The sequence below is a fragment of the Musca domestica genome, unplaced genomic scaffold (genome assembly GCF_030504385.1).
Source record: "Musca domestica strain aabys unplaced genomic scaffold, Musca_domestica.polishedcontigs.V.1.1 1, whole genome shotgun sequence".
Taxonomy (NCBI): Eukaryota; Metazoa; Arthropoda; class Insecta; order Diptera; family Muscidae; genus Musca; species Musca domestica.
Window position 1 is genome coordinate 5,538,980 of NW_026712114.1, and position 14,431 is coordinate 5,553,410.

The window sequence follows — 14,431 nt, forward strand, 5'->3', positions numbered from 1 at the left end:
ATGGAAGTTCTGTGTACTATTTTTGTGGGACTTTGTTAAGATACCGACTACAAATTTGTAGTGTAAGCATAACATATATATTTAATTGTTCAGTCCGAGAACCTGCAAGAATCTGGTAGGTTTGCAACTTTTTTCGATACCTCAATGGCAAAATCGCTTATCGTAGTAAAAACTATTACATTCTTGCAGTTCTGGAACAAATCATATATTAGCAAGTGGGCGTTGCTTCATTCGCGAAAAGCACGTCTTAAATTTTTTTTTTAGAAACCAACAGTGACCTCATTATCAATGTTTAGGATTTCAAAACCACATTTCCGAAACTACCTCCATAGATTTTAAGCACTATCTGTTCGCACAATACCAAATATAGCACCATTTAGTATATTTCGTGCACTTGTAGTACACATTTCCAAAATTATCTCTTTATCACAAATCGACTTCTAATGTGGAACCACAGAAATTTTCAAAATTCCAGCTTCATCCGTTTTTAACTAAACTGTACAGTTGTCTCTCTAGGTACACATTTTCAAAACCACATTCATATGTCAAACACATTTTCCAACCTAGGTTCCATGGTAGAAATACATATAGATGCATCAACGCTTGGAAACATTGATATGCCAAAAAATTGTAAATCTTCTTTCAAATATAAGTAGATTTTTATACGTTTTCTTATACGACGTCATTTGGGGGTTTTTATAATTCGCGTTTTTCAACAACTTTTACAAAATTAAATAATTTTTCATTCAAAATTTTCAATTCCCAAATTGGTTTGACAGTTCATTGTCCCAGCAGCTGTGTTGATGCGTCTACCCATATTCTTCTACCATGCTTGGTTCTTATACAACATTTCAAGTTTTTACCTTTATCCGTTCACATCATACCAAATGGTGCCATTTTAGAAGTTCAGTATCATTTTACAACTTTAAGTGACCTTTAAGTTCGAATTTTCAAAAACCATTTGGTACATACATGGTAAAATTAAGAAGGTAAAGTCAGTAACATACCTTGTCAAATTTCAATGCATAAAAACAAATAATTTTGAAATGTATAATTTTGAAGAAAAAAAGAGGGAAAACAGTTAATCGAATATTTGCATGACTTTACCTTCTTAATTCTCGTTTTTAATTTAAGAATTTCAGGTCATTCTGTTTGTCCAAAACAATTAGTGTTTTCCAGAACTCTAAGAATATAAAATATTTTTAATACGATAGCCGATTTTCCCTCTATGAAATCGCAAAAATAGTAGATACTTGCAGGTTCTGGAACAGAGTCAAAGTATTCAATTTTAGTACATTTTAGTATTTTTCGTACGATTTAGGCACGGATTTCCAAAAACCCAGTCTTATCATACGCCTGATCCTTGTGCAAAATTTCAAGATTCTAGCTTCAGCCGTTTCGTCAAAAATCTGATTGAAGATGATGTGTATTTTTTAAACGCCAGGTTAATCTTTGTTTTTCTATCAATGAAATTTTCCATGCCTGGCAGTTGAGGTTTGCACTTAGTTATCGATTACATAAAATCGATTACCCATTTGTCTTTTTTACTTTTTTATATCCCAACAATGCTGTAATCAGTTTGATCTGTTTTTTTTTTTTTTTTTTTTGATATTTTATTATAATAATAAATTCTGTGAAAATAATGTTGAAAAAAGAAATTGTTTTATTTTCTAGTCTTCACAAGTACAGTTAATAGAGAAACACAAGTAACAAACATATCGAATTAAGATTGAACGAATAGAACTAGATGAACGATAAGAACCACATGAACGAAACAGCTGGATATTGTTATGATGGTTCCCTTACGTGAATTGTTGCGTTGAATTAGTTCGTTCTTGAATTTCTAAGGTGTAGGGTGTTGTTTTGCGTTTCGCTGTTTTGCTTAAAAAGGGAAATAATGAATGGAATACGAAATTAAAAAAATATATATATTACAACATAAATTTGCATTGTAAAAAATCTATTTATATACACCAACAAAATGTCTGCTGAATTGTCGGGGTTTAAACGATTTCTACACTGGGGTCCAATAACAGCTCTGAGTAAGTCAATGAAAATACTATGGTACGAATTTGCAGATATTTTTCCAATTGAATGATATTGTTTGTAAACATTCATAAATTTTTGGCCAACATAATTTCAGTTGTAATTTACACAAGAGACGCAATTGCGAGTTCATGTTATGTGGCTTGATTGTGGTGTTTTGGTCACTTTGGAGTGGGTGTTTTTTGTTACTACTTTGTGGTGGAAGGAGGAATTCTATGTTTGCTAACAAAGTAATTGTTGTTGTTCGTGCCCTTACAATTCATTTGGCTTTTTCGTTCATGCCACATTAACTCCAACAGTACTTCCGCTTGTGCGTCTACTCCGGATATTAAAATTCCACGTTAACATTCCGCACTAAAAAGACCACTTGTGGCAGTTTCAATCAAGAGGCGACCCTATTTTAATGGGTTGGGAATTTCGGCTCATATATTTGGTGTTCTTGTATTTAGCATGTCACCAATCAACCCCCAAATCCTTCGACTGTTGTTCCAAAAGTTATTTTTCTCAATTTGCCACCAATGGGGTATGGTTATGGTGACATGCAAATGTAAACACCTAAAAAAAAGTAACAATGAAATTGCCTTCCGCATCTGGAAATATAATAACAAATGATGTAGGCGTTGATTTGTAATACATTTGTTTGCAAACTGCACCATGGAAGAACATTTTGTTTTGTGGTGTTGTTCTGAAGCAAAACATTTCGTCACTTTCTTGTGTCAGTCCGCCCATGATGATGGCTGGCTACAAACGCAAATGACTTGACAGAAATATTTTTGTAACTTGACACAAATACTTTTTTTGACTTGTCTTCATATCGACCATAAAGCACCCATAACAATTTGCCATGGAATAATTTTATGAATCATAATTGAAGGTTCACAAGTTCTTTTTGTTTCTTATCTTCGCATCGTATTTATTTTAGTCTTTTTCTAACTCTGATAGGAATTTTGCATAGAATTTATTTTTGCTAGTTTAGTATAGTAACGGCCCATTATTGTACTGCAGTAGATATGTTATTCTAAAGCAGCTAGGTTTTTTTCCACATATGTGCCTAACCGCTTAATGTGCTATCTATAAGGGTTTTGATGACTAGATAAAATTAAGAGTTGTGCCAATCTAGTTCGATGCAACGAACAAGTTCCTTATCTAGTTCCGGTGACTCCGGTCGTTTGTATGAAAACTCCGCGTACGAGTGATACCAAATATATGACATTTATGAAACCACTCATACTTTTAGGAACTGGTATACTGAACTATGAACTAGATTAGCACAACTCTAGATAAAATGTCTAATATTTAGTACGAATTGTGGTGTTTTAGATGATCTCTAGCAGTTCTGAAAAATAAATCCTATACCAGTGAAAAGTACACTTCTAATTACATAGGACACATAAAATGTCTTACCCGGTATGTGATATTAATTGAGGCCACTACTAAAAATGGAACAAAATACGCCTGAACAAGATATTGACAGTAATGCAACTCACTATAACAAATTGTAGATTTTGCCGTCACAGGTCGTAAAACAAGTATTTTGGGCAATCCTGAAGCACCTTTCGAACATCAATTCCACAAAGTCTCTTTGACCGCACCCCAAGTGCTGTCGGTTAGCGCCTTGAGAAACTTGCTCTGTGGCTTGCGGGTACCACTTGAACATGCTGTCGAATGTGACCCATGGGGTAGTTCCTAGTCGGAATTTAATGTCCCATGACCTACACATTCATCTTTCTTCGCAGACCTTGTGGTAAAAAGTGTGGCTGTTGACTTAGTGGCGGATATCTTCATATTCTTTGCATGGAAGAAGCCTGCAAGATTGGTGTTCAGCCTTATGTCTTCAACGATGGGACCAGACGCCATGACCTTCCAATCATATATATAAAGGGTGAGATAAAAAAAAAAACTGCAACAAAGTCAAACGACAGAATTTTTAATTTTTTTTTTAATTTTATTGAATGAAAGCAACAAATGTCGGAAATAGCATCAAATTTTAGAATAAGTTTAGATTTGTTGGTCATCTTTGGCACGAATTATGGCCTTCAAACGGCCAATGAAACCGTCACACGCTGACTAAATGTTGCTCTGCGGTGTTTTGACCCATTCCCTGCGAAGCGCTTGCTTGAAGTGATCGACACTTTGGTATTTTTTAGTGCCAACTTTGCTTTCCAAAATACTCCAGACCCAATAGCCCAACGGAATGGTTTCCGGAGATTTTGAAACTCATTTTGTAACCATTCTTGGGTGGAGCGGAATTAAGTGTCCAATGAACTACATATTCAGGTCTGTTCTCATCTCCGGGGACCATGTGGTAAATAATGTGGCCGTTGACTTAGTTGCTGAAAAAGGCGGCAAGATTGGTGTTCAGCCTTACATTTATGTCTTCAATGATGGGATGCCACGCCATGATCGTGCAATCATCTATATAAGTTAGGATTTCAATGCCGGGTGGATGAGGGTGAACTCCGTACCCTAATGTTACAAATTTAGAGCCAATGTTACAAATTTAGAGCCAGAGCCTTTATTTTAATGGAGCTTCGTTAGTATCGCTTCAAAGAAATTTAGGTTTACTTACAAAGTCCTTCGATGATATGGAAAATGGAAGATCAGAACATAACAATCGGGCTAAAAAAGGGAAAACAATTAACTTTTACTCTTGCTGGTGTGGACGCTTTGGCAACGTCGCCAAATTAAACTACAAGCATGGAGAACCCCCCTCCATTGCAGCTGAAGAACGTCAGCTGCCTAGGCAATCCAGGGTAGTTTTGGCCCAACAACGTTCAGGAAAGTGCAGCCGCCTCAATTCGTATTGGGCACAAATTGACGAAGATGTGCGGAACGCCTGCCCAGTGTGCGATACAGGCCCGCACAATACGATGCATCTGTGTAATTGTCCAGCCAAGCCTACCCAACTTTGTCCAGAGGATCTCTAATGATGCTGCACTAAAAAAACGATAGTTTTCCTAGTCACAACCAGAAATTCCTTAGATTATTGAGGCTGAGTCAGTATTGCATTTCTTTGAATTTCTGAGAGATAACCTGACCCTGACGAGGAAATGGATCTGGATACTACAGTAATCACTTAGAGGATGGCCTTCCTGAAATATGCTGGACTCGGTAGCTATGCAAGATCTGGTTGGAGTTCGAAGGTATGGATGACTTTCGGGCAGACGGTGATACGTGCCACACAAGCAACGAAAACTTTGTCCTTTAATGGGAAACATTTCCAAACCTTGTTATATCTTAAAGATGTGGTCATTATTAGGCATCGAAACAGGCCAACGTCGACTCAAGACCTTAATTAGACTCTCATCTAGTCTTGAAAAAAAAAAAACAAAAACGTTGGACAAGTGTTATTTTTCTGAGATCAGACCACCAATAATATACTGCCCATTTCCTTAGCTTCTGAACGATATGATTTCCTTTAGCAAGGGAATACCTGAATTTTGATATTTCTCCAACCAGAGCTTCGGGGAACTTTCGAGCAATTCATCGGTCCAATTCAAATGTCCGCATTGAGATACAATTTTTCCAACAACGTTGGCGAATAAATGAAACCAAAAATAGCAAAAATGAGAGCATATTCAAGAAGAAAAGGATTATAACGACTTATTTGAATGTATCGGACCAGCACTTCAAACAAATGGAGAGTCACAGGAAGAAGTGAAAAGTTTTCAATATAGTACCCAAAAAATGCAATTTCCTTTCCGTCCGACTGCATGTTGAGTAACTAATATCTAATAACATAATATATAACTGTTCCGTTGCCTTCCTCGATTTTGGAACCTTCCACATGCTATAGAGAACTACTCAAATCCGTTCGCTCCCACTTTATGTTTGGATTCATTGTTGACTAAATGTATTCACTAACATTGCTTAGCTAATATTTTTTGAAATAGTTTAGAAGGAAAGAAGGTTAGTTGTTCTACAGTTATTTGTTAACTACAACCTTATAGGAAAATGCCATTGTTACCTCCTTCCACGTAAGCGGTATGTGGGTGACTCTATAAAACTCCCATCTGATGCATATTTCCACCACGACTTTCAAATCATAATTATAAAATGTACATATTCTGCTTCAAGGCAATTGTTTTTCATAATAACACCTAATAATTTCATTACTGCACCAATTCTGTTGTTCGAGACAAATGCATAGGAGCCACCAATCCTTGCCACCCATTACCTCTAATTTATTTCAAACACTTAACTACTAGTTTTTATTTACATTTTCGTTTTTTTTCCTTCATTTGCAGGCATTATAAAATGCATTACGCTGACAACTCTATACATGAACTCAATGTGGTGGCCACCGAATATTTCATTGGGCGCATTCGTAAATCAAGCCATATTCTTAATGCTTTCATCGTTGGCCACCTTTAACTATGTGATGGCCACAATAACCGGGCCAGGTTTATTGCCACTAAAATGGCAGCCACAGGTAAGTGAGCGAAGTGAACGCGAGTGTTCTACGCTACACAAAAATAATTTGTTATATTTAGTAATTTTTGTGGGAATTAGTTACGAAGAAAAAGTGGTTGCTAATTAGAGGTCATAAATTGTCAAACTTAACAATATTAATTAAAAGCTATTTTGGTTTTATTATACATTTCCTAACGTATATATAGTTTGTGAAGGAACATAGAGGGGGGGAGTAAGGTTGGGGTAAGTTAATTTGTTTTTGAATTAATGCTAGTTTGTAATATTGATTTAGGGAGTTTTCATCAGCAGTGTGGAAGAAGACTTTGAAGAAGAGTTGGAGACAAAACGAATGTGATTTTGTTAAGAAATGCTGAGAAGTTATGAAGTCTCGGAGAGGTAGAAACATTTAAAACTATCGACCAGTTACTATAAACGTCAATACCCAACCCGAAAAGGCTGGTCAGAGATGGTACCTGGAGACAAGAAGGAATTAGAGAACAAATCCTTTTTGATCTTTCCACGTAAAGTATCTGTTTTTTACCGGACTTGTATTTCCATTGATCTTTTGAAGTTTTCTAAGGTAAAATCTCTCCTGCAAATCTCTTGGCCTTCAGATCTATCTGTGGGGCCATAGTATTCTCTGTGGGGTTTATAGTATTCTCATATGAAAAAGAGTTGAAGTCAAAACCAAAGTGATTTTGTTAACAAATATTGAAAAGGCCGAGAGGCATTTTATTAGAGAAATTTAAAACCAACGACCAACGTAGCTATACATGTCAATACCCAACCCGGAAAGGCTGGTTAGAGATGGTACATAGAGATGAGAAGGAGATAGTGAATATTCCGTTTTTGGACTTTCCATCAAAGGAAATTATAAAGTCTCTAAAAGTTTTCTAAGGTAAAATGAATTCTGCAGATCTTTTGTCCTTCATGTCTATCTGTGGGGCTTATTTTTTATACATACTCATAATAAAGAACCATTATAGCATTGAAGCAAACTTATTAATGTCCTCAAAGCTATCTGACGTTTTTTCTTCGGAATACTTGCAATATATTTCTATAGCACAGCCACCACGCCTACTGCCATGCGAGGAAAATGAAAATATCAATGACTAAAACAAGGACCTAACCTAAATCAAGGACTATATTCTTTTCCTCATGGTAAAGCCTAGCCTCTTACAACGGTCTATGGTCACCTATGCGGCTCCAGTGTGGTCTGCGAATATAAGTTCTAATAAAATGCTGTTAATGCAATACCTGCTTGGGTGTTACAGACAAGGTCATCCGAATCACCATCTGGTGGATAGGCAACCTTCGCCCAGGCACATAAGGAAAGACCCTCACGATCCAGAGGGAGGTACAAAGGTATAAGAGAGAGCCTCTAGATCAACAGGCCTATCAAGCGGGACTGAATAGTACTATAACGCGGTCTCAGAAGTCTTGGAAGGATATATAGCGAATACTTAATAGGAGACCATCGCAGGTGAAGAGCGAAAGCTGCCCCAACAAACCCGAGTAGTTTTGAGTCAGTTAAGATCCGGACGGTGCAGCACCTATTGGGCCGGATTGACAGCGATCTGCCCAGCTGTAACAGCCATGTGAAGCTGTTACATCAACAACAACCATCCATTATAAACAATCCCACGGCAGCGGGTTCTACGATACCGGATTGACCCGAAACAACAAGATCCCAGTTTCGGCCAGCGGCTGCCAACCCAGTATGTACATGTTTGTGTTTGTTTATTTTTCTGCATTGGGAGCAGCATATCCCGGAATGCTTGCTCCGGATTTTATTGGTCCGTGCCGGGATTGAGGAAAACCCCGGACCTTGGTTCTGCTCGGTTTGTCAGAACGTCATCCACCACAGATCTGTTTCGGTGCGATGTAATGGATGCAGAGAATGGGTGCACTTCAAGAACTGTTCCGGACTAAGGCGTTTGCGAGACTACAGCGAAAGGGATTATGTTGCGACTTGCTGCAGTAACGTAGTCCCCAGCGAGTCCACTTCTTCGTCGTCCTCATCTGAGACGTCGTCGGAGTATGGCACTCCACCGCAGTCTCCAGAACAGCAACCAACACCGCAGCACCTAACTCAACATGTTGCTGCTCCAACTCCGGATTGTGCAGCATTCTTGCAATTCAATTGCAACGGACTTCGAGGCAAAATAGATGACAAGAGAGAACCTCTAAATCAAGAAGCCTATCAGGCAGGTCTGAGTGGCATTCACACCGATGCAGTCGCGGATGCTATTAGCAGTTTTAAAGTGAATGCCGTCCTCGGAGTCCACCCCCATCCATTGCAGCTGAAGAACGTCAGCTGCCTAGACAAACCAGGGTAGTTTTGGCGCAATTACGTTCTGGATGGTGTAGTCGTCTCAATTCGTATTGGGCACGAATTGATGAAGATGTGCGTGACGCCTGCCCGGCGTGCGATACAGGCCCGCATAATACGCTACACCTCTTTAATTGCACAGCCAAACCTACCCAACTCACTCCAGAAGATCTCTGGCTACAGCCCGTTAAAGTAGCCGAATTTCTAAACCTCGAGCTGGAACCAGATTAGCAGAACGCAAACACATACATGTACTACTGCTACAACAACAACAACAACATCCATTATAAAAGTGGGTCAGTTATTTTTCAGCTATTGTTCCTAAACTGTTATTATTAGGCTTATTATTTTCAAGTCATAGTTTTATGAGCATTTCCTAGTTGCTATCGAAATATTTTTCACAAAGAAACCAGCCTTTATTTCAAACTTCTGACTAAGCACAAACAAATTTTAATTGAACCGAACCAAACCCAATATTATTTAATTATAATATTTAAGAATTTCCCCCAACCACTTTATTTTAGTTTATTGCATTTAAAAACGCATTCGGCTTGCTGCTTGTCGCCCCGAATGAAGTTCTTATGGTGTTCTTTTCTTTCTTGATTTTCTTCCGTGTTCCGGTTGAATCGTGCCAACAAATTTGTCGCCCAGAGAGTTTAGTAGTAGCAAAACTTGTTTAGATTGTCGTCGAACCTTGTGAACCATTTTACACAAATAAAACGTTCCATTAGGCATATATTCATACATTGTTATAAATATCCTTCTAACACGCAATTGTGTTTCAAGATTGGATCTCAAAGACGACGTGTAGTATACAAATTAATAAAATAAAACCATTTTAAAGCGTCAAAACATCCCTTATAAGCAGGAATATTAATAACGCCCAGCAGTTAGCAGTGGTGGGGCAGGGAAAGTCATTTGGATAGGAGGACATTTGAGAGGATAATTAAATGAAATTAATTTTCATTTCAATTGGTATTAATATGTATTCTAATTCTAATTTTTTTAACAGGATCCTAGCGTTACGGATCAATTGCAATATTGTAAAGTGTGTGAAGGCTATAAAGCTCCCAGATCTCATCATTGTAGAAAATGTAAGTTGTTGCCTTTAATTATTAAAATATGATTCAACTAATATCAACTTTAAATATCTTTCAGGTAACCGTTGTATTAAAAAAATGGATCATCATTGCCCGTGGATCAACCATTGCGTTGGTTGGGCAAATCATGCCTATTTTACTTATTTCCTTTTGTTCTCCATCGTGGGCAGTTTACATGGTGCTGTCATATTGTCATGTGCCTTTTATCGTGGCATCCATCGTTATTGGTATCTCTCGCGGGGTTTGGTCCATCTGGCCACAGTTCAATTTACTGTCTACAGCATAATCATGTGCATATTTGCAATGGGCTTAGCCATTGGTGTGGTCATAGCATTGGGTATGCTATTATATTTTCAGGTGAGTAAAGAAAAGGGTTTTGCAATAAGAGGTTTTATTTTTATACACTCCACCATAATATGGAGGGTATATTAAGTTTGTCATTCCGTTTGTAACACCTCGAAATAAACATTGTAGACCCCATAAAGTATATATATTCTTGATTAGCACAATTCTATGTCGATTTAGCGATGTCCGTCCGTCTGTTGAAATCACTCTAGCTTCCGAACGAATTGAAGTAGATTGATAAAATTTTGCTCAAATGTATGTTATGTCTGCAGGACTTTTGGTATTGAAAATGGGCTATGTAGGTCCACGTTTTTGTATAGCCCCCATATAACGGTACCTCCCGATATTCGGTATTTTGATGATTTTAGCGAATTTTTTCACCGGAATTTTTTCAAACTTGATATTTGAAGTTCATAATGGATACTACAGCCTAAGACAGAAAATTGTCTGTGCAGGTCCACGTCTACGTAGAGCCCCCATATAACGGTACCTCCCGATATTCGGTATTTAATGATTTTAGCGACATTATTTACCTGAATTATTTCAAATTTTGTGTTTGAAGTTCGTAATGAATACTACAGCCTATGACAGAAAATTGTCTGTGCAGCTACACGTCTTCGTATAGCCCCCATATAACGGAACTCCCCGGTATTCGGTATTTTAATGATTTTAGCGACATTTTTCACCGGAATTGTTTCAAATTTGGTATTTGAAGTTCGTAATGGATACTACATCCTAAAACAGAAAATGAGCCATGTAAGTCCACGTCTTCGTATAGCCCTCATATAACGGTACCTCCCGATATTCGGTATTTTAATGACTTTAGGGACATTTTTCACCAGAATTGTTTCAAATTTGATATTTGATGTTCGTAATGGATAATACAGCCTACGAAAGAAAATTATCTGTGCAGGTCACGTCTTCGTATAGCCCCCATATAACGGTAAATCCCGATATTCAATATTTTGATTTTATCGACATTATACCCGATTTTTTTTTTAAGTTTCGCATTTGAATATTGTAATGGCTTATGACAAATGTTACCTACGCAGGTTCATGTCGTCGTATAGACCCTAACATAATTGCTACATTCGCTATTTTTAAGATTCTACGAACTGACCTATAAAAAACAAGAAGAATCATTCAAACTTGTTATCCAACAATGTAAATTCCCTGGTTCTGACATCGGTTAGTTGGAAGAAATCAATGGGATTTTGTTCAAGACATGTTGAAAAAGGATGAAGTCTCTGAGGGACATTTATTAGAGAAGTTAGCCATTTACTGCTGTGGCCATAAATGTCAATGTCTTGCCCGATGGATGAGAATGGATGGTACATGGATACGAGAAGGAACAAGAGAACGTATCTTTAATGGGCATTCCATGTACAGTATCAAGAGATATTAACAAAACTGTCTTTCAATCTGACGTAGATTTCCATTGTTCTCTAGAAAATGTTTAAGGATTTTTAAGAATTTTAAGAATCCCTTGGCCTAGAGAACTGTTTGTGGGACTGTATTTTATCTTTGAGGTCTCGAATAGACGCTAGCAATTTGCCCATGGATTTAAATCACCAGATCTTTATGGCCAACTATGATTACCTATTTGAAATATAACACGGTCCGGAAACTTTTCCCGTAAAAGAGTATTACTTTCGCTCTTGTAGATCACGTAGCCGTTGAATATCCTGTCACTCTCTGAATTTTCGATAGATTGTTCCACCGTGACATAGGAGATTAATACACTTTTCGAGAAAATTGTTTTCCCACAATGCAAATTCCCTTGTTCTGAGTTCCGTTTGTTTGAACTGGACCATTGCAGATAATAGCCCATATTTGGTGCCTTCACTCGAAAAAAAATTATGTCAATTTGGATATTTGAACAGCCTACATATCCGAATGGACACCACAGTATTAAATCCTTTTCCTGAATATTTTAATAGCCAGATTATACGGTTCGGACTTTTTTCCTGTTAAAGAGCAATGATTTCCTTGTTTGCGATCAATACTATCCATTTCCGAGCATAAAAATCATTATTTAACCAAACTCATTTTCGAAAAAATTTTAAAGAACCGTCGAATCACAGATCGCCGAATACCATCACACGATGAAGATGAAGATGCTTTCCAATAATAATTGTTTAGTTATCGAGCCCCAGGTGTGACAATTGTGCCTGTAAGAGCTATACATGTTTGGTTTGGTTTCTGCTAAAACTTCGCGGACTGTAACAAAAGATCTTCAGGATTGAGTAGTGGGTAATTTTGTTAGGACAATAAAATATATTAAAGATATATCCAGGCAGAATTCGCACATCTTTGTCAGTTCGTGTCCAATACGAATTGAGACGACTGCACTAACCTGAACATAATTGCGCCAAAACTACCTGGGTTTGTCCAGACAGCAGACGTTTTCCATGGATGGGACCCAGTTCTTAAATGGACGCTGCAATGGATGGGAGGTGGACTTCGAAGAAGACATTCAATCTGTATTTGTTAATGGCTTCTGTCTAAAAGGCTTTTTGATCGAGAGGCTCTCTCTTTTAGCCTTGGGCTTTCTCTAGATCGTGTAGGTCTTTCCCGACACACCTATGCGGGGGAGTGGTTTGGATAACTTCCACGATAATGCCCAAGCAAATACTGAAAGCATATGGTTATGCTGACGTATGGGAAGGCCCTTCGCCTCCTTATGTAGATGGTGCACTAGTGTCGTGGGAAGGCATTTTTCGCACTTCTCATTCCGTCCGTCTTGCTGTACTTCAGTTTTGTGGACTTTGACTGGAAGATTTTCCGTTTGTGAGGAATTATAATAATTCAATACGCTGTAGAAGCTTGTATTTTTAATAATGTCGTTTTTTCCACTTGTTAATATAACGGGTAATTAAAAATAACACCTCTTCCGGAAATTCCTGTAGCTGTCCAAAGACTGTCTTCAACAGAAATTTCATTTTCTTTTATGGTTCTCATTACATTTCCTTTTAATCTTTTTCAGATGAAATCAATTTTGAAAAACCAAACTGGCATTGAAATGTGGATCATTGAAAAAGCCATGTACAGGCGTATGCATTATCCAGATCTCGACGAGTTTGTGTATCCCTATGATTTGGGCTACAAAGAAAATCTAAGGCAAGTTTTCAAGAATGAATGCGTTGCCAAAGGTGTGGGTGTGGAATGGAAAGTTATTGAAGGATGTGATCAATACACATTGACAGTAAGTGGATGTTTAATTTTTCACAAAAATCCAATGCCCTAATATTTTGCCATTTTTTTCTCCTTCCAGCGCGAACAGATTGCCCAAAAATGTGAGAAGCGTGCCCGAACCAGAACCTATAAATGTATACGGAAAGCTACCGGAAGTTTTTTGCCACTTTTCTCCCAAGGATTCCGTGTATGCCTGTCACCACCCTGTACGGACGAACCACGTTTACGCCTGGAGCCAGAGGATATTATAAAAGTGACACGATTCCGAAAACATTGGCTTTTTGGTGAACGTGTCGTGGACGCTACAGAATTGCAAAAAGAAGGCGGCGAGGCTATAAAAAAGAAACCCTTGCGTGGCTGGTTTCCACGACGTTGTGCCATTGAATTAATACAACCAAGTCAACCCATTACATCGGAAGAAGAGGACTGCAATGAGCCGGAAAGGTCCAACAATGGAAAATTGGATAAATCAAAGAAAATTGCAAATGGCAATGTTTCTCGCCGGAAAGCGACTCACCAACAAAATGGTCATAAGAAAAGTAATTGACAAAAATGAATTACAGAAGTAAATTACCTAATACACACATGACAGACTTAGAAAACCCCGCCCTTGCAAAAAGTATGGGGTTTGTCTTTTTAATGTAAAAAAAAACAACCTATATAGTGTTTATGTGAATATTTTATAAGCAGTTTTTATTTAAATATATATATTTTTTTCTCTTTTGGAGAAATCAAAAAAGGATGCTGATATATTCTGGTAAATTAAATGTTGTTTGTATTGTAATAAAAATGGATTATTTTAGAATGGTGGTGAACAATATTGAATCTACTTTCTTTGGATATTGATATATTGTAATAAAGCTGAAATATTTGGTAACAGCGGTGATGAAGGCAAGCTTATTCCTTCGAGATACCTTTAAAAAAACCAGCCAAATTTTGCTAGTATTTTTTGGAGCAAGAATTCAAGTTTGTATCAGTCTATCCTTTAAGTTTTCCGGAT

At 37.5% G+C, this 14,431-nt stretch overlaps 1 protein-coding gene across 1 annotated transcript; it reads left to right on the top strand.

The window, feature by feature from the left end:
- The first annotated feature begins 1,837 nt into the window (after window positions 1-1,837).
- LOC101901587 (palmitoyltransferase ZDHHC6) lies at window positions 1,838-14,198 on the top strand. The gene is made up of 6 exons (XM_005183957.4): window positions 1,838-2,042; window positions 6,294-6,478; window positions 9,804-9,885; window positions 9,950-10,248; window positions 13,223-13,441; window positions 13,511-14,198. The coding sequence occupies exons 1-6, from the start codon at window positions 1,982-1,984 to the stop codon at window positions 13,976-13,978; spliced, it is 1,314 nt and encodes a 437-aa protein (XP_005184014.2). The 5' UTR covers window positions 1,838-1,981; the 3' UTR covers window positions 13,979-14,198.
- The last annotated feature ends 233 nt before the right edge of the window (window positions 14,199-14,431 follow it).

Bases quoted from the DNA above. Each gene is read 5' to 3' on its own strand.
- LOC101901587 (XM_005183957.4), top strand. From the start codon at position 1,982: ATGTCTGCTGAATTGTCGGGGTTTAAACGATTTCTACACTGGGGTCCA. The intron at 6,479-9,803 runs GTAAGTGAGCGA...TTTTTTTAACAG, and splicing joins CACTAAAATGGCAGCCACAG to GATCCTAGCGTTACGGATCA. The intron at 9,886-9,949 runs GTAAGTTGTTGC...AATATCTTTCAG, and splicing joins ATCTCATCATTGTAGAAAAT to GTAACCGTTGTATTAAAAAA.